General features: G+C 37.8%; 1 protein-coding gene across 1 annotated transcript in view; it reads right to left on the reverse strand.

The window, feature by feature from the left end:
• The window catches only part of sema3bl (sema domain, immunoglobulin domain (Ig), short basic domain, secreted, (semaphorin) 3bl), a 44,192-nt gene that overhangs the window by 18,369 nt on the left and 3,815 nt on the right, over nucleotides 1-22,008 (reverse strand). Inside the window, exons 2-3 of the mRNA XM_052094645.1 lie at nucleotides 9,824-9,981; nucleotides 5,728-5,790 (exon numbers count right to left, since the gene is read on the reverse strand). Coding sequence (XP_051950605.1) covers nucleotides 5,728-5,790; nucleotides 9,824-9,981 — 221 coding nt within the window. The remainder of the gene's footprint in view (nucleotides 1-5,727; nucleotides 5,791-9,823; nucleotides 9,982-22,008) is intronic.

The following is a 22,008-nucleotide window of genomic DNA, read 5'->3' on the forward strand; positions in this document are numbered from 1 at the left end:
AGCCACCACACACAGACGAGTCCTGGACATGGGCTTCAAATGTCAAACGTCTTACCTGGGCTAAAGAAAAAAAGAACTGGTCTGTTGCTCAGTGGTCCAAAGTCCTCTTTTCTGATGAGAGCAAATTTTGCATCTCATTTGGAAACGGAGGTCCCAGAGTCTGGAGGAAGAATGGAGAGGCACACAATCCAAGATGCCTGAAGTCCAGTGTGAAGTTTCCACAGTCTGTGTTGGTTTGGGGAGCCATGTCATCGGCTGGTGTTGGTCCACTGTGCTTTATTAAGTCCAGAGTCAACGCAGCCGTCTACCGGGACATTTTAGAGCACTTCATGCTTCCTTCAGCAGACAAGCTTTATGGAGATGCTGACTTCATTTTCCAGCAGGACTTGGCACCTGCCCACACTGACAAAAGTACCAAAACCTGGTTCAATGACCATGGTATTACTATGCTTGATTGGCCAGCAAACTCGCCTGACCTGAACCCCATAGAGAATCTATGGGGCATTGCCAAGAGAAAGATGAGAGACATGAGACCAAACAATGCAGAAGAGCTGAAGGCCGCTATTGAAGCATCTTGGTCTTCCATAACACCTCAGCAGTGCCACAGGCTGATAGCATCCATGCCACGCCGCATTGAGGCAGTAATTAATGCAAAAGGGGCCCAAACCAAGTACTGAGTACATATGCATGATTATACTTTTCAGAGGGCCGACATTTCTGTATTTAAAATCCTTTTTTTTTTATTGATTTCATGTAATATTCAAATTTTCTGAGATTCTGAATTTGGGGTTTTCATAAGCTGTAAGCCATAATCATCAAAATTATATCAAATAAAGGCTTGAAATATCTTACTTTGCTTGTAATGAGTCTATATAATATATTAGTTTCACCATTTAAGTTGAATTACTGAAATTAATGAACTTTTGCACGATATTCTAATTTTTCGAGTTTCACCTGTACTCACAGCAGAGGATTTCATCTTTGACAGTGATCTTGTAATGTGTTGCAAGATACACAAACATACAAACACATACATATGCATTCGCCAAACATGTTAAACTCGTCAAGTGCGGTTCCTGATCATGTTTGATTTTGGTGTGAGAGTGGCTGATATTTCCCTGTTTGGTATCCTTGAGTGTTTGGACAGAGAGTTACAGGAATCAGCAACATTTTAATGTATTAGAGGAATAAAATGAGTAAATAGCTATAAAATTATCCCCTCTTAAAACGTATCACTTAAAACCAATCAGAGCTCTCAACATGGGGAAGAAGCTCTCATGGGACAGTTACAAAAGGTTCAGAAAGAGGAAAAACACCTACAAACACACACAATCAACATGTGCACACTCTAACTATGGCCACCTGTCTGCCGCCTCATTGAATGTGTCAGGTCAAAATCACTGAAGCATAAATTAAGGAAAGGTCAATGGTCATAAAAGATGCAGGCAGATGGTCAAACTGCATCCAGATGTTATCCAGCAGGACAGGCAGAGAGAGCGATCCAACAAAATGTACCAGTAGTTTTTTGGATTGAAGAGTGTGAGAGTTGTATTCTATGGTGGGTCACGACCCCAAAATGGCTTACAGGTCTAGCAGAAAACAATGCAAAATAAAATTTAACTTTGACACACAGTGTCCATTGATTTGCACATGCTATAGCTGCTGTTTTGACTAAATTTACAAAAATGTATATATTTTCCTATTAAGCCAAAATCATATTAATAGTTTTACATATTGTTTTCATGTGTAGTATACATGGTTATAATAATTCATTTGAATGTATAATTTAAGGACAGGGTTTTTTGTACCTTTGTTCCATAAAAAGTATTGGTACTATGTTGGGTCATCACTTGATGTCTAATGCAAAACAATCCTGATGAAAAAATAGTTAAAAACTACTGCTCTTCTAGGGCTCATAAAACACTTCTGAGCACATAACTGTGTGTTGTTTCAGTGTTATACCAGTTAGGCAGGGGTCGGCAACCTTTTTGACATGGAGTGCCATTTTTTATTTTCCGGAGTTTTCCGCACCTGCATTCCAATCTACATCTTAATGTAATCCTTCCGCATGATTACACAGCGTGTTTTCATCAGCTGAATGGGAGGCTAAACACTACTAAAGTGTGACAAAACTCACGCTGAGCGTGCAAGCCATTCAAGCATCACTAGCCGATCAACTATGTAACCCTTTTAGGTTAATGCACCTGCAAATATTCTGTACTGTATACTCCCAAACGTTTTTTTCAGGTTTAATTTATATTTTTAATAGACTCTAGATTTTCTAACCACACAATGTGGATTTATGTTTCTCTTTTAATATTTAATGTAATTTTGATTGTGACCATGGTTTAAGGAGGGTGTACCTATATGCTGGGTTGGAAATTTCAAGGATTAATAGTGGTGTTTTCCTTATAACATCACATGTTGTTCTGAAAATAAAAAGAAACAAAGGAAACACAGAATGTAGGCTGTCATTCGCGAAGCCTGACCAAAGCAAAGCAGTTGCGTTTACTCGAGGGATTAACCAAAAGTGAAGCACTGCCGGCTTATGATGTGTGAATGGATTGCAGGCACTGCAGGAGTCTGTTGGGTATACTGTAGTCTTGTCACATTGTAACTTTTTTTTCCCATTCAGCTCATGAAAACACGCTGCGTGATCATGAGGAAAGATTACATTAAGATGTATATTGGAATGCAGGTGTGGAATTTATACAAATAAAATAGTCTACTCCTCTCTCGCCGTTATTAATATGCCATTGATTACCCCTCCTGCATTGGCACGTGTGCCATAGGTTACCGACCCCTGAGCTAGAGCTTAAATGAAAAACAAATATCCTGTTTAATTCTCCAACACATACTCACACAATGAACAGAGTCATTAAAACACTGCTGTGAAATCACACTTTCCTGTCACATCAAACAATACTGTCGCGACAGCCACCAGAGCACGTAATCATGGAGGCATTTCACATCTACACTGGTGAGCAAAACATACTAACTAAACACTAACAGATGCAGTGTACTTCTCTAAGTGTGTGTGTGTATTTATCACTTTGTGGGGATCAAATGTCCCCATAAGGATAGTAAAACCCGAAATGTTTGACCTTGTGGGGACATTTTGTCGGTCCCCATGAGGAAAACAGTTAATAAATCATACTAAATTGTTTTTTAAACAATTATAAAAATCATTATGTCTATTGAAAGTCCCCATAATTGTGTGTGTGTGTGTGTGAGAGAGAGAGAGAGAGAGAGAGAGAGAGAGAGAGAGACACACAAATGTGCCACAAATGGGAAACATTTGAAAACTTGTGTCATACGTTTCTTGTGAACACTAGGAAGGACAAATCAAACCATCGCAAACTCCGACATACTTGCCAGTGTTTTCAGAAAACCAGCGTCTTTTTTCACAGTGGAGAGAGAGCTTGTGCGTTCAAGGTTGCTAGATTGCGGGACAATATATCAAACTCTACAACTCTACTGATTGGGGGATTTCACCTATAGAAATCTGGCAAACTCACACATGTCAAAATCTTATTCTGACCAGCTAATCGAACTTATTTAAAATCTGTAATTTATCAAACATATTAAAGTTAAATATTAAACATTTTACTTGCATGATTAGTTCTAAGTAATAACTGACACAAATAATCTCAAGGGGATGGTAAGTGGGATGGTGGCTTTAAAAGGGGGATGCTTTTTGGTATTTCTTGCAACAAGGGGGATGGCATTCCCTCGCATCCCCCTCAACTCAAGCCCTGATTATAATTGGCTCAGCGTGTGTGTGTGTGTGTGTGTGTGTGTGTGTGTGTGTGTGTGTGTGTGTGTGTGTGTTTGTGAAACGAGGACCCTGCTAATGGAACATCTTCACCTTTTAGAAACATTTAGGCTGACCTGCCTATGTTCCATCCTGGGTTTAACCAGGCTGTATTGAGTGATGAGCTCACAAATCCTTGAAATATCTGGACAAAGTCCCATCGGTGAGCTCCTCCGTCAGGCGAGGCTGCATTGGCTGGGCCATGTAGCTCGTATGCCCAGCCACCGTATGCCTAAACAGCTTTTGTTCGGCTGGATTGAGGGGGCTAAACGTGCACAGCACGGGCTGGAGAGGAGATGGAGTGATGTGGTACAGGAGGATTTGGAGCTGAGTGGACTTGCCACTGACTGGTACCAGCGGTGTCAAGATCGGCCTCTGTGGAGGAGGCTCAGGAAGGACGCTACTGGGCAGTTGGAGGCAGTTGCCCTCCAACAACAACGGAGGGAGCAGGAGCAACACTCACAACAACAAGCGGAGCGCCGGATGGCTAAAGCACAACAAGTCCATCAGCCAGTCGTCTCAGTCAGTCAAACCGTTGCATCTGGTTCTGACCCGTGACCTCCTGCCAGTGGGCTTTCGACATTTCACGTGGCCTCAATGTGCACATAGCCTGGCACAAGCATCGTGGAGACGTCACCGTCACTTAGTGGCGAATGGCGGTTGTTGTGTGTGTGTGTGTGTGTGTGTGTGAGAGAGAGAGAGAGAGAGAGAGAGAGAGAGAGACATGCCACCAATAGGGACGGGACATGAAAGACAGTTTTCAGAACATAATTAACATGTTTATGGTGGCGAAAAATGAAAAGAGAGAGATTGAAATAAAAGAAAAGGAATGAGAAACAGAAATTGAAAGAGAAAGCAAAGGGGAACAAAAAATTTACACTATGGTGTGTGTATTGGGACAGCCTACTATGGACATTAGATTTAAGAGACTCGTGAGTCACACATACACATGGTTGGAAGCAAGACAACAATAAGTGAGTGGATCAAATATCCTTTATGGCCGTTTGGCTTCCTCTCTCCACTCAGCACGCCAATTTCAGCACAATCAGAAGATGGACATATGTTTTCATTTGAAACTCTAGAACGAATCATTTGCAATATTTTTAAGAATCACACTAACCAAACATTGAGAATTAAACCAAGTTTCAGGGATTCTAAGGATTTCTAATGTCATCTGTGTGTGTGGGGGGGTTAAAGCTTTATTCATGCAGCATTCTAATTTGACTGCAAACAAATCGACTGACTGTCTGTTTTTTTGCAAGTTATGAAATTGGACTGATGTAGATTGGATATCTACATCAGTTGCCATTGTAATTATGTCAGCACATTGTCAAGATACATGATATAGTAGTTGTCATTTTGGAAAGAGACTTGGGAAAACTGGAAATTTTGCCTCTACTGATATCAATCATGGCATCTTGCCATGGTGCTGAACTCATGAAGCGCATTGAACAACATAAGCATTCCAGGCAGTACTATATATACAAATGTATGAATTAATAATTCAAACCTCTCTCTTATTAGTTAATTTACCATTTAATACATAGTAAATGCCACATGTGAGTGAAAATTTGTGATTTTAGACAATACTGCTCTTTGTGCATGACGTAACAATCCCGTCAGAACCTGAATAGTCTCCAAATGGCAGAAACACCGTTTCAGTGTGGATTAGAGGTATAAACGTAGCAAAATCAATACGTTTTCCATACGTGATGTTGTGACCTGAAATTTATTTTTAAATATCTGACTTTAAGTGGTTTATGTTGTTTGGATTGGGTTTATAAAAATTTGATCTCATGCAAATTTTTGCTGTTCAGATTACAAACGAGTTGGATCCGCTAAATTTTTTATTTTTGATGCCTGTCTGAACAAAGCCTCATTGATTGCAGAATAATAACCAGTTATTCACTCACCTCAGGATCCTTTCCTTTTAGAATACAGTCCTCACGGTTACCAGGCAATGAAGGCCAATGAATCTAGAGATAAAGAGGAAGAATATATTAAATGTATTGTCTCATCATGAATTAAAACATACACTTACCACAGCTCTGTCACACCCAAACTCATTTACTTGTTAAAACTAATTGCGGATCCAAAGGCTCAGATAAACAAAATTAGACACTCTCTGTTAAATAGAGACAGATATATTTGGGGAAAATAGAATGTGACCCCGTTTACATCTGACATTAAAGGAATAGTTCACCAAAAATGAAAATTTGCTGATAATGTACTCACCCTCAGGTCATTCAAGATGTATATGTCCTTATTTCTTCATTAGAACAGGATTTAAGATTTTTAGAAAAGAATCCCAGGTTTTTAGCTTCATCCAATGTAAGTGAATGGACACCAATTTTTGGAAGTCGAAAAAGCATATTTAGGCGGCATCAAAGTAATCCATACGACTCCAGTCGATTAAGTAATGTCTGAAGTTAACTGAAACATTTTTGTGAAAAACTATTTGCTATTTAAAATGTTTTTAACTTTAATTCAGCGCTTTCGCCAGCTCTCTGTAGCTGTTTTAATTGAACGAACTCTCGAATGAAGTACGTTCCTCAGTGGTAAATAGAGTAAAACTTCTGAATTTCCACGTTAATGCGGCGTGATGACTTCACACAACAGTGACGTAAGGCATTCAGTGTTTACAGGAAGCAATTTGTTTTTAAAGTTAATATAGTTTTAACTAGCGATTTTTCACATAAGCATATCGATTCACTTCAGAAAACATTCAGAAAACATTCAGAAAACTTGCAGTTTCTCCCAGATGCACTTGAAAATCAATCTAAGCACAAAGGTAACATTTCAAAAATGTTCAGTACCTGTGTTAGTATCAGATGTGTGTGATGGTCATATGTGTCTTTGCATGTTGATATTTTACACACATAGAAGATCCATAAAGTTTATGTATTCACTTAAAATCTTCAGATCGGATGGTTATTTCCTCTTAACTGGCAAAGTTTAAACTCTTGTTTTAGGTGAGAGTAGGATGCATTCAGGATAGATAGCATTTACACTTCAAATGGGATGTGGTCACATGCGTTTTTGACTACCTCAATATGTGTTTTTTGTGATCTGATGACAAAACGTTTTGCACTCCATTTACGCCTGTATTTAACGCTGACCACCTGGTATCAGATCACCCGAAACGCATCATTTTACCAGGTGTTAATGGGGTCTGGTTGTCTCTGAGGGTGATGTATAAGAAAAGGTGTGATTGTGTCTTGTTTGTCTCCCCACAGGTGATTTATGAAACAATATATTTATGAAAACAGTTAATCTGTGAGTGTCATAGTCATCAATACCTCAAATTATGATTGAGAAATAAACGTCAAAACCCTTAAGAATTTCTTCACTTTTTTAATAACTCTGGCACAGAAATTAGTCCTCTATCAAAATATAACATGCACATCCCAACACATGAATTTCTCATGTGCCACAGATCAATCTCCAAGGCAAGGTAAAGAACTTCTGTCACATTCAGACCTCACTGAGACTGGGATTATTTGTCCAGATCTGCAAACATTTACAATCAAAATAACATTTCCTTGCATTGGTTCTATGCTCCCCATGGCATTAGAAATATAATTACGGTATAATATCAGAGATATCAGTCTGTTAGCAAGATGAAATGATTATGAGAAAACTACAAACATGTTGAGGATGTCACCTAGCCAAAAATAAATCAAGTGTGTCCATTTTTGACAGTAAATCTATTCAACACTAACAGCTTTGTTGATTGTCAGACCTCTATGGGTCATGTGGTGGTTACAAAGAGATTCCTCCAGCCCAAAATATTAGATCACTACAGAAATATCTGTTCCAGCATTCATATGAACAATAAGTGAGTCACTTGTTTTTATTTACCTTGTTCAGCTCTTACACGTTTTGACATTGTCTAAATCTGGATTCTGCAATCAACTACATTACTCTGTATCCTTCCTATGCTTGAAGATATTTCCTGTTTCCTTAGTTAGTCATAATATTTTCCCAAAACACTTTGTTACTGGTCTAATGTAACTGTCATTTTTGTTAGTGTTTGTCCTTAAAAGTGATCATTAATGAAAAATCTCTGTACTGTAAACCCATATTATGAGGGCAAGGGTTCCCTGGACTCGCTAAAGCAGCCTCACTCATTTACCCTTATTATTTGTCCAGGATACACAGCGTTTAAGACTAATCACGGTCCATTAATCATGGGAGAAACCCAGCTGCTAGGCTTTACAGATCTTAGACAATTGCATCCTGCCAGCCTTCTGAAATATATAGGTGGGCAAGATTCCCTATACTGAACTGAGATCAGTTGAGATAAAGGCTGTAGTGATGGGGATTAGCAGTAAATACATCCACAAGTGGGAAGAAGGAAGTCTGATCAGGGCTGAGTGATTTTCCACTTAAAGAAAAACATCATGAGTCACTTCTTTGATTCCTGTGGCAAACTCCTGTCAGGAAGATTTACCGATAACATTTGCAAAGACAATTCTCAATTTTGTGCTGCGGTCAGTAGGCTAAAGGCTTTTTTATGACTTTGTTACTAAAAATAAACAAGATCAGCTCTATAGTAGCACAATGTATGCTATGATTGCAATTACATTGTAATAACAATGTAATTATTATTATTTTTGTTTTGTTTTTATTTATTCTCAAGATTGAAACTAATTTATGTGCACACACTGTGGTCAGCAGTGGTATGAAGGCCTTACAGAGAACATAAAGATCTGACCAGGCAGAAAACGTCTGTCCCTGAGCCAAAGGTCAAGGGGACATAACCCCAGAGGTGGCAGCCACTCCCACATGTCTGTCACCATGGCAATACACTTCCTCTTCCTGTTCATATCTTCTAACAAGGCCACACACAATGATAAGGTCTTTGGAGACATGGGGTGTGATCTCACAAACACACACACACACACACACACACACACACACACACACACACACACACACACACACACATACAAAATGACCACACATGTGCCCAAGGCGCCATTGACTTGGTTTAAGACACATTCACATGAACATAGGCTTTAATTAAGCTCAGCAGCAAACACACACACACACACACACACACACAAGATAATTGTGTGGAAAAAACTGTCCAACAGACAAGTGGCACCAAAGCAATTCTGCTTTTACAGTCCATTTAGGTCAGTATCTATTTATACAATAAGGTTTTTATCCTAACTCAACTTTGTTATAAACTACACCCAAAAAAAAAAAAAAACCCTGGGCACCAAACATCTAGCCTGTAAAATCAAACAAAAAACAATTACGTGTTTATATGGCTAAGTGTGGCCTAAACACGTAGTCACAAGTGCGGTCAGTTTATATGAGCTTAATAAAAATTCTAACTCATGGAAATAAATGGAAAGAAAGAGTTTTAAAGATTACAAATATTTGATAATTAAATTACTTGATTAGTGTAGGTTTCTGTGACAGAAATTAAATATTTTTGTGTTTAAATTTTGTCAGTCTAATCTAATTGTGCCACAGATTGCTTATTTAAACTGATAATTATGTCATTGTCTACCCATATATATTGCATCGGAATATATTGGATAAGCGTTTGAATTTTGCATGCTAAACAAAAGCTGTACAACTAAACCAACATGGCTCACACATAAAAATAAATTCAAGAAGTTGCTGAAAATATTTTTTTCTCCTTTGCTCATGTTTTACTTTACCTAGATCACCAAGTTATCAATTGCCACTAGCCCTTAATAAAAACAAAATAGGTGCATGTTGCCCCTTGCTCTCTCTTTCCCTATGTCCTTCTCTCACTTATTCACATTCTTTCCTTGTAATCACGTCTAAAGTGCGTCAGCATTCATAAGCGTCTGCTGAATTTATCTGTAGGCAGATAAGCATCTACGGCAAAGCAGAATGAATAACATGACACCTCTCTCTAATGGTCACTTACACATCAACATCATAACTTGCACATTTTCTCAGCTCTTACACCTGTTTTTCTTGGGACAGTTTTCCTATATCACAGTGTTTGTGTGTGCAAGTTACCTCTTTAGCATCATGCTTGTTATCTAGTCTCAGTGAGTACAAAACATCTTTCCCTCCCAGGAAAAGCCTGTCGTGATATTCATCCAAAAAAATTGCCGACAAGTGCAGATTGCCATGGAAACCACTGAAGATAGAGGTACGGTTTGTGGCCAGCAGATCTGTGGGAAATGGAGAGAAATTGAGAAACAGAGAAATAGTGAAACAGACAGATACTGTATGAATTACGAATGTCCTGATAACCAAAACCACATTTCAACAGATAAATTACAGGAAATCTTTCTGTCAAAGCAGAGTGACTTTATGAGGAGAGAATGTTGGGTTGTGATAAAGTACAGAAAGAGGACATGCAAAGAGCTGTTCATCAGTCTAAAACAGCAGGAAAAGCACTTGGGGTTGTTGTGGAATGTGACTGGTGTTCAACACTGCTGTAGGGAGCTCTCTGGGATCAGGATTTGGAATTCAAGACAAAACCCCTCTTTCTCTGTTTCTCTCATTCTCAATTCTATTTAATTGGGCTTTATTGGTATGACTATTTGTTCAAAGCCAAGTCCAAATATTGTAGATAGGGAGTGTATGTCAGTACTTAGCAGAAGCATTTTAACCACTTGCATAAGACTCATTCTAGACTCCAACACGCTGAGGTTAAGTGCCTTGCTCAAGAGCTGGATTGTGATTTCTGTTTAACGCGTAATCTTTGTGTTAACATCCCAGATCCCCAGTCATTAGGTTACCACATTCCCCTTCTGGGAATGTGATAGCATATGTTGCAAAAATGCAAGGCAGAAGAGTGGAAAGTGATCTTTGACCCTCAAAGTGATTCCAATAAATTACAGAAATTAGAGAGTGGTGTGTGTATATATGCGCAGGTGTGGATATACTTTGGGGACAATATTCACTAAAATCCTCAATTTAAATTTTTTATTTATTTATCTTTTTTTACTGTAAACATGCTAAACATTTTCTTTCATGGACAGGTTTGGGTTTGTGTAGTTCTTAGTCTGACGATATAATAATTGGTTTCATATAAAACAATCGAAATCCATTATATGTCCCCAATTAGATACTGTAGCAAGGTAAACAGGTGCGTGTATAGAGTATTATAGGAGTCTTGACCTTTTTGAAAAATGATATTAAGTGTACACAATACTCATATGCATTGTGTCTGCAGAGTAGCACTAAAAGCAAGTTAAATTTGCTTTCAGACAAATTCAGATTTTAAGGTAAACGCTCTAGGCAGTTTTAAATCAACAAAACCATCCTACCCAAAACCTTAAACCTATACTTGAAACTGTATCGCTTTAAAAGTTAAATGCTATAAAAAAAAAGTTTAAATGTTATAAGCATTGTGTGAGGAACAGAGCAAAAATTCAGTGTTTATAAACTGATAATATGACACTTTAGTTGTGATTTGTGTGAAAGGGAATAGATGACATAAATGTTTCAGTGTCTCTAATAAGCAATACTTACACAGCAATACTTAAAACGAGCAAAAATGAAGGTATATTACTGTGATTCTATGAGACCAGGTTGGGCATATGAAACAAATGACACTTTTGAGAGAGATCAATAGACCTAGTCATTAATATAAAATTTTTCCCGAATCTAGGGCGTGCTGAGTTACTCCAGCCAGGTCTCCTAAGCAACAAAATTGGCCCAGTTGCTGGGAAGGGTAGACTCACATGGGGTAACCTCCTTGTGGTTGCTATAAAGTGGTTCTCGCTCTCGGTGGGGTAAATGGTGAGTTGTACGTGAATGCAGCCTCCACACGTGCTATGTACGCACTTAACAAGCCATGTGATAAGATGCGTCGATTGACAGTCTTAGACGCGGAGGCAACTGAGATTCGTCCTCTGCCATAGAGCACATTGGGACGTAGAGCACATTGGGAATTGGGCATTCCGAATTAGGGAGAAAAGGGGAGAGAAAAAAAATATAAATTTTATTCAATGCCTTTAATAAATTGAATATACTTGGCTACAGTGGTTGTTTGGATGAAATTATGGTTTCACTGATTTAGAAAAAATATTTAACTTTTAAATACATTTTGCAAATACATACAAAACTATTTTTATTTTTTGCCATATCACCCATCCCTAGATACTAGGTTACCAAACGTCCTATTTTAACACAAAATTTTAATCCTGAAGTGCAGCTCAGCACTCCCTCCACATTCTCCTTATATGTATAATATGAGTAAGTAAGTTAAGTAAAAGAGGATGGCACACGTCTAAAGCCGCTAATGGGGCGCCGCTTAAAAGAGCACAAACAGAAGCCAAACCACAAAGCCAAGTGTTAAAAAAGTGTTATAAACAACTAACACATGCAACAAGCAAAATTCACTCCCTGCATACATCAATTAAACTCTCTCTCAGCCATTTAAGGAGTTTACAAAAAGACTTTGGAGTTTTACAATCACTGGCAAAGAGATAAAGATAAATCCAAACACACACCCCCACACACAGTTCTGGGCTTCTAGGGTTTTACAGTGTGAGGTATTATGATATAAACCTTAAATACCCTTCCCAAAGCTAAACTTCAGAGAAAGAGTTTTGATCTTTCTTTATTATTGTTGCGTGCAAGTTTCACAACATAATAAGATATAAATGCTTTTAAGGGATTGGTTTCTAGAACAAAGTATCTAAACAGTGATATACTGGCATACACACATTTACGAAAGTGCATATGCAAAATCATGGATGACTGGTTATTTGTCATTTATCAGATGCTTTTTTCCACAAAGGTTCATAGAGAAACACTAATTGCAAAGCCACTCTGAAGTAAAATGTGGTTTAATGTCCTGCTCAAAGGCACAATGGTGGCAGATGATCTCAATAACTCTCCAGTTCATGAATCAACCCGTGTCCCCCATGGATCAACACACATATCTGAAGACAATTAAATAAAACAGAGACACAGGCAATTTAGAGCCATTCACATTCATTCTCTCTCTTTCTCCCTAGATATCTTTATAAATTACTCTTTATTTTCCTCACTATGGCTTGGAGATTGTGTGTCCTCATTATCTACACATGCACACAAACACATACAAATTCTAATAACTACAGACAAACTAAACCCTAACCTTAAAATAAAACTTTTAGCAATTTTAGAATGAAAAAAAAAAGTATGGTTTTCTGGTGGGAAAAAATTGTCCACAAACTTCCATTGCATCTGAATATGCATACTTCCCTACTATTAAGTATGCCTGAAGCAGTGTTGGGTAAGTTACTTAAATCCATTACAAATTGCTAATATTTCTATAAAAACACTAATCACATTACTAATTACTTTACTTTTGAGCTACTTTCTAAAACACCATTCCACTGATCATATTCAAAATAATGTCTATATTTCTTTCTTGTTTATTGTTACACACAAGTCACTCTCAGCACCTCATATTTCTCTTTCACAATGAGGGGGCCATAATTAATGTTTTCTACATAAATATTTTTTAGAAATAATCATAACAATACGATGTACTTAAAAGTAATTAAATTAATTAGAAATCAGGAACTGTAACCTGATTACAAAAATTTTAAATGTAATTCATTACACTACTTTTTTTTACTAAAAAATTATTAGATTACAGTAACTAATTACTTTATAATTTTATTACAACCAACACTGGCCAAAAGTGGTCAAATATGTAGTATGTCTGAATCCTCAGTTTTTATAAAACAACAGTGAAAAATATCCATATGACCTACTGCATCCAACGATATTTTGAAGTTGTTTTTAATTATAAGTGCTATATACCAGACTGATCTCACAGTGAAATCAGAAACAGGTGGTTGACCTTATTTTCTTTCTAAAATTGGTTGTTCACTAAAATGCAAAACACTGCCCCCAGTGGCCAAATCGGTAAGTGTTGTTGGGTGTATGGACAAATGTGAGCTCCATTTTCCAGGTGTAATTTCCATGGAGTGGTGCCAAAAGTGAGTTCTGAAGTGAGATACTGTAATACAGTAAGGAGGGATGCATATTTAATAAAATTTATAAACCTAAACATCAGTGAATTAAAAATGTAATGTTAGATTGAAAAATGCAACCCTGGGATCCAAACCTAGGTCTCCCACACAACTGACACATCGCCCTTCCGGTCCCGCCACAGGGGAAGGTAAACACACTGGAGCCAATGCAAAAATGTCTGATTTGCGAAGGCACTTGTCAGTGAGTCGGCATAATGTGGCTGATCCTACAGTAACTCTGTAAACCACATGGCGACTTCCTATGTGATCATGTTGCATTTACATCAAGAAAGTTGCTCATTGTGGTTGAATAGTACTTGTTGAATAAAACCTTAGTAAAATATTTTTTGCACTTGTTGCCTGCTGTACATTATACATTAGGGTCACAGGACAATGCTTATGATCCTGTATGAAGAATGTCTGGGAATGCATTCATACTACTGCATACCTAATGAATGAAGTACAGTCTTCATCAAATGCAGCAGATATTCTGACATTACGCAAATTTGGACTCAGTTTTAAACTAAGAAATCCATTCATACAAAAAAAACATACTTTTCCCCTGCCACCTGTTCCTAGGTGAGCATACTGTATGTCTCACGCATACACACACAATTACATAGTATGGATTACACAGGTAGTCTGGTCTGTTTCTGGAAGCAGTGTAAATAATCTGCTCTGTTAAAATAACATTTCATAATCACCAATTATGAAATGTAGGTTTATAAGGTAAACCTGATAAAATTACAACCTGAAACTACACAGTGGTTTGGCTTGGCATGCACATCAACTCCCCAAAGTGACAATAAGACATCGTGTGCCAGAAGATGTGTAACACTTTGGAAACAGAACTAAAACTATTGTTAATATCAGAATTAATTGAGTAGTTACACCACCCACAGAAACACACACTCACATCTAATGAATACGGTTCGGCTGCTTAACTGATATATTTCTTACAAACACTCTGGTCATTATGCCTATAATCATATCCGTGTGTTCATTATAAATGAGAAGAAGAGAAGGGTGAAAAGAGAGAGAAAATAAGAAAGGGACTATGAAAGTAGGCTATGATAAATGTAAAGCAGAGTTCACAGTTTGAATTATAATCAGTGACATATGCAAATGCTGATGAAACAAAAATGTATTCCTTTCCTCTCCCTCTCTCAAACTCTTTTCTTACATCAGAAGTCTTTCCACACAGTGGCATGCCACCAACTTTCTAAACAACCATTAATAACAGATGCACGTTGGCATCTGTCCTACCTTTTAGATGCTCAAGCTGTGGTAAAAAAGTGAATGTGAATGAGAGAGATTTAGAAGTTTTGCATTAGAGCTGGCTGAGCCATTTGCCTTATGGATTGCATTCATTCTCAGTTTTGTTTAAAAGGCTGTGTGCCTCAACGTGATTAAGAGAAAATGAGTAAGTGACAAAGGATATATGGATATATAATATATGAATATATAACCCTCAGGAGGAAACAAGTCTGCATGTGAAGTAAATCATCGTCTCCATTCTAGTGTAGACAGATACATTAATTTACAACTTAGATGTATTTTATCATGCATTTGTGTGTGTGTGTGTGTGTGTGTGTGTGTGTGTGTGTGTGTGTGTGTGTGTGTGTGTGTGTGTGTGTGTGTGTGTGTGTGTGTGTGTGAGCGTGTATTTATCACTTTGTGGGGACCAAATGTCCCCATAAGGATAGTAAAACCCGAAATTTTTGACCTTGTGGGGACATTTTGTCGGTCCCCATGAGGAAAAACAGCTTATAAATCATACTAAATTATGTTTTTGAAAATGTAAAAATGCAGAAAGTTTTCTGTGAGGGTTAGGTTTAGGGGTAGGGTTAGGTTTAGGGGATAGAATATAAAGTTTGTACAGTATAAAAACCATTATGTCTATGGAAAGTCCCCATAAAACATGGAAACACAACGTGTGTGTGTTTGTGTGTGTGTGTGTGTGTGTGTGTGTGTGTGTGTGTGTGTGTGTGTGTGTGTGTGTGTGTGTGTGTGTGTGTGTGTCTAACAGTGTGTGCGATCAGTATCGGATTAATCTTATGAAGGGCTTCGGGCTGGTTCTCTTAACAGTTCTGTGGTGGAACTAATTGATTTGGCTGGTGCAGCGTGCAGCAGGGGAGATAGGTCAAAGTCGAACATCGGCAGGAAGATCTCACAGTGTCCTCCCCAGGCACATAAAATACACAACACTGCTCTGATACACACACATACACACTGTCAGGAACACCTTTTCCTCCTCAGATTACAAATCTAATGTAGAGTATGTCAACATTTCACAGCATGTTAATACTTAAACTCTCCAAGTCATCTCAGATTTAAACTGACTACAACCACTAATACACATTACTCTATTGCTCACAATATACACTTGCAGTCACAAGTTTAGACACTTAAATTAATTAATGTTTCTCATGATCTTAACTTTAATGCTTGAAATTAGTTTAGTAGACCAATATACAGTACACTCACTGAGCATTTATTGGGCACATCTACTTATTCATGTGATTAATCAGCCAATTGTGTGGCAGCAGAGCAATGCATAAAATCATGATTTTGACCGTGGCATGATTGTTGGTTCCAGACGGGCTGGTTTGAGTATTTCTGTAACTGCTGATCTCCTGGGATTTTCAAGCACAACAGTCTCTAATGCAGAGTTGACACTACACGATTTTAAGCCCGATTTTCGTTCGACGACAAAAGCCCGAAATCGTAGGCAAATCAGAGCTCGCTCCCGTGAGTGATGATTGCAGTGTATGATTTATCAAAGATGCGATCTGAGAGATTTGCCGACACATCACCGATGTCAGCGAGATACTTAGAATGTTAAATATCTGGACCAGTCGGCGATTCCAAATCACGCAATGTGAAATAAGTTTTGACTGAATACAACTGCAGCGTTGACCTACAGCCAATGAAAGAGCATGAATCGGGGCACAGGAAGATTCAGTGTGAGTCCTGATGTACCTGCAACAGGCTGCGGTATTGAGAAAGGCACATTGGACCGGAGCAATGGAGGAAAAATGAGTGGAACATTGGCAGAAGCACCAGATTTGATGTTTCATCTGAACTGTACCACAACCGGGTGGAGAAAGAGAAGAGATGGAGAGAAATTGCCAATTTTCTTGGACAGTCAGGTCAACAAATAGATAGATTTTTCATTATGAGGTACTTTTTCATATTGTAACCAATAAAATATATGATGCCTTTAGGTGATTAAAAACATACACATCATATTCTGAAATGCATAACATACTGTATGATCATGCATTTGTTTTCATATCTCGTATCACTTCTCGCATGTACTCTGTTGGGAAACGTAATTTGGAGTCCAAGCAGAGCTGTCGTGGATTCGTCAACAGTGAAATGTCTTGTAATGTGTTCACCCGTCGCGGATTCTTCTACGACTTCAGTGATAAGACAGACAGTTTTGTAATATGAATGGTACCACGATCCGACGTCTTTGAAAGTCGTGTAGTGTGTAGGAGCCATAAGGTGTACTCAGAACGGTGCCAAAAACAAAAAGCATCCAGTGAGTGACAGCTCTGCTGACGGAAACACCTTTGTTGATGAGAGAGATCAACGGAGAATGCCCAGACTGGTTCGAGCTGACAATAAGGCTACGGCAACTCCGATAACCACTTTGTACAATTTTAGTGAGTAGAATAACATCTCAGAATGCACAACATGTCGAACCTTAAGGCGTATGGGCTACAACAGCAGAAGACCACTTCGGGCAATTTATTAGGAACATAGTGTTCCTAAAAAGTGCTCAGTGTGTGTAAATTGTGCCTACATTTTCATTTCTTTACAAAACTAACTACTGATATATCTAATGGATGAGTTAGACTGGATAGTGATGGAATAAAAGCAACAAGATCACAGTATTCATGAGAACTGTTTCAGTACTGTTACAAACAGCATCACATGATGCACCTCATGAGATTGGTTCAGAGAATGCCAAGAGTAACTGAAGAATCAAATTTTCTGTACTTCCATTTGTGTTACTTCATAGTTTTGATGACTTTTCAATAAAATTACTCTAAAATTTGTAAAATAGCAATAATAAGGAATCGATACAGAAGGTGAGTGCAAACTTTTTACTGCTAGTGCATTTATGTACATATAAGTAATTCTAAAGCTTTCTTTAGGGCATATTTGTTATACTAACTCCTGTACAAACTGGTAAACACATAAAACCCCTAACACATAACCTCTCTCTTTCAGTCCCACTCTCCATTTCCCCCTTAAATCTACTTTTTCTCACATATTTTCTCAGCGTTCCTTTTGTCAGTCCCATTCTTTCTCCTGCTCCCTGGCCTCTCTTGATCCCCTCTCTCCCCGAAGCAAGAATCAGAACATGAGAGTTAAGATAACCCCCTCTGGACAGCAGCCATGAGAGTCACTACTTTCCCGTACAAACACTCACACAATAAGACTCCAGCAGCTAGACTAAACGCCTTGTTATGGCTGCACACATGGACTTCTGGTCTTGTTTATACATTTAGTTTTGTTTGCAGAAGTGAGTTCATACACAGAGTTTATTCTTGGCATTTTTCTCCTCACTGAAAATATAAAAGCATTTTAATTCAAAGCTGTAAAATATATTTTGTCATATAACCTAAAATGTCTGCTTCTTATTGTAACATCTACATTAACTGGTTTAATCTAGTTAAAAATATGACAACATTTTAAAATAATAATAATAATTTTAATAAAAATGTAATCCTACATTTTTTTTTACCAAAAAGAAAGTAAGAAAGAAGGAAGAAGGAAGGAAGGAAGGACAGAAGGACGGACTGATGGACGGACGGACGGACGGACGGACAGACAGACGGAAGGAAAGAAAGAATGAAAGATTTTACCCTGACTTCTTTCAGCTTTGTTTTCATATGTTTGTGTATGTGCATTTTTGTGTATGGAGAAGTCAGCTGTTTTTATGCACAGAGTGTTTGAACGCATTAAGGCTGCAATTGAGTGTAAATGTGTTCATGATGGTTCACAGGATAGTCATCAGCTCAGGGCTAAAAAAAAAAAAAAAAAAAATTGAATCATAGTTTAAGTGACCGACAGCTGCTATGGTCGTTATCAGTGTGTGTGATCAAGTCCAGGGCTTGAGACCTAATTGCAGTAAGCTGCGATCTCCCCTTAACTCAAGGGGAAACTGCCACAATATTGCATTGCCCTGCTATGTTACGCCAGAACTCTTGACTGAAGCCACAAGGATGGAGGGAATGTGTGCATCAATTTTGCACAGTAAAAGCATTCATTATTGTCTCCTCCTCATGGATACCTTCAGTCTGAAATTCATTTCATCAACAGCCATAACCCATGGCCACTGTAGATGTACCAGGAGTCTGTAAACTCCAAAAAACATTGGGTTATTTATTTTACCCAATAGCTGGGTTAAACATATTGGGTCATTCTGTTGGGTTATTCCTAACGTTTATTGGGTTGTTTCTATAATAACGCACCCAGTTGGGTTAAAATTGTTCTCACGAGGACATTTTAAATTTCAATGGTCGACCAGTGCCACTGCCAACAGAAGATACAGCGGTAAGTTAATAATATCATGTTATATGAACGCTTTTCATGTTTTTTATCTACATAAAATAATAGCTGATTAATTACAAAATTTAATAATTTCCCCTTAATTTTGGGTCTGCTGTATTGCTGCTCACTTGGCTACCGACATAACACTTGCTATAAAGCCAACTTATTTTAAACTGTGGCATAGAAACTATTAATTGGGATGCTCCCCTCACTTTCTGTGTTCATCCCAACATATTTTGTTGGAAATCATACATAATATTTAATATATTTGGCCAACACGTGAAGAAATTGTAAGACGCCTCGGCTTTTAGACTCATCCGGTGTTACAGACACGGCAGTTTTTCATCAACTGAAAGAAAAGTATATTGTCATTTTTACAGTGTAACATTAAAATACTTCAAAACTGAAATAAGAAACATTTCATTTAGAATGTTATATCTGCAAATGAAACACGGAATGTAGGCTGTCATCCGCGCAGTCTGACGGAAGCAAAGCGGGCGCATTTACTTGCGTGATTAATCGAAAGAGAAGTGCTGCTGGCTCGTGATGGCTTGCACGTGCAGCGCTAGTCTCATCACACTTTAATAGTGTTTAGTTTCCCATTCAGCTGATGAAATCACGCTGCGTAATCATGAGGAAGGATTACATCAAGATGTAGATTGGAATGTAGGTGCGGAATTTATTTAAATATAGTCTACTCCTCTCTCGCCCTTGCTGGCGTGCCAATGATTACCCCTCCGCGTGCCAATGCTGGCACGTGTGCCATAGGTTGCCGACCCCTGTATTACACAATAGCCAGCATCTACATGACATTGGGTGATAGCCTAATCAGAAGCCACTTTTCAGATAGTTCTGCGCCCCTGAATTCACGCCTGTTATGACTTTTTTTTCACACTGTGACATTTTTAATGCCAAAAAGCAGCAACATTTTGATGGTGTTCTTTTACCATTGCAGGAATGTGCCTGGCTCGTTTTGTGATGGCCTCGTTAATGAAGCCTATTTCTTGAAACTGAAATTACAAGTTGTTAATTTACTTTCTATGAACTATATTTTTTAAATAGGATGTGATGGATTCATATGTGAGGGAAACACTTCAGAAGTGGAACCTTAATTCCAGTAATAATAAAAAGAAAAAAAGCTCTAGGCCATGTCACAGCCACGCCTCAGCCTGCTCCAGGCCATGTCACAGCCAAACCCTTGACAGCTCCATGCCATGTAATAGCCAAGCTTCAGTCTGCTTCATGCCATGTTTCAGTTGAACCCCAGACTGCTCCATGCCATGTCACAAGCAAACCTCAGCTCACCGGTCCAGGCCCACCTCCATCCCTACGACTTCACCGTGGCACCTTTGTTCATGTGTTGGGGCATTTTTTTAAAAAAAAGTTAGTCCTGTTCATGTCTTCAGGTCCTTCATTTTGAAATTTGTTCACTTCTTTGTCTAGTCATGTGATTATACTGTTCCTGCCATGTTTCATGTGTTTTTTTCTCATTGGTTCCTTTATTTATCAGTCTTGTCATGTTATTGGTTCATGTTTCATTGTCTTGTTATATTGTTTTCAGTCTTGTTTTTTGATTGGTGGTCTTGTTAACTCAATGTATTTTAGCCCTCATGTTTGTCATTGACCTTTGTGGAGTATTGTTAAATGTAACTTTGTTGTAGTTATGTTTTGTTTAAGTCAAGTCAAGTCAAGCCAAGTCAAGATTTAGTCGAGTCATGTTTTGTTTGTGTCAAGTCTAGTTTAGTCATGTTCATGTTTATGTTTCATGTTTCTAGTTAGGGTTTTTGGATCTCACTTTTGTTTAATAAACTGCACTTGGGTTCGTCACTCCATCGTCTTCATCCTTGCCAGCAACGTTACACCATTGCCTACTTATTTATTACTTATTTATTTGTGGTGGTTCTTGTAAATTGAAACATGATTGTAAGTAACTTAATGATAAAAAGGAAGTAAATTGATAACACAATTGCAACCATTTACTTGATTAATTAATGAAAATGTTTGCAACTTTTAATTTAATGGAAATAAAGCATTTTCAAGATATTTGTAACTTGTGCATTATAATTTATTTACACAGCAATAACAATAATAATGATGTCAACAATAATACTAGGATGGTTAAAGTAACATTTTGGCCCCCCCAAAAAATAAAACCCAACAAATGAGTTATTTTATAACCCCTGCTCTTTTCCCAATATATATATATATATATATATATATAATCCCAGGAGATCAGCCTGTTACAGAAATACTCAATCCAGTCCATAGAACAACAGAGCCATAGATATAACGATAGATATAACGGACAGATAGATAGCCCAAAATATCAAACAATAAAAATCATGTATTAATGATTACAAAATAAACAATTTACAGTATTTCCTTTTATCTGTGAAAAAACAATGTTTTTTTTTTTTTTCGCAGAATAAGCCAGCTGTTTACAGATTGTTGCCAGATTTATGGCATCCAGACATAACCTAAGGTACAACCGGGCTAAGAATCATTAACCAAATATTTGATAAAAAATTATCTCCCGACCCCCTTCCAGAGTAGACAGCTTAATGTTGTGTTTTAGCTGTGAATTGTTTTAATTTATTCTGTATGTTTATTACTGTTTTTCCTGCTCCGCTTGTTACATTTTTAGGTTTC

Source organism: Xyrauchen texanus, chromosome 27 (assembly GCF_025860055.1).
Source record: "Xyrauchen texanus isolate HMW12.3.18 chromosome 27, RBS_HiC_50CHRs, whole genome shotgun sequence".
Lineage (NCBI taxonomy): Eukaryota > Metazoa > Chordata > Actinopteri > Cypriniformes > Catostomidae > Xyrauchen > Xyrauchen texanus.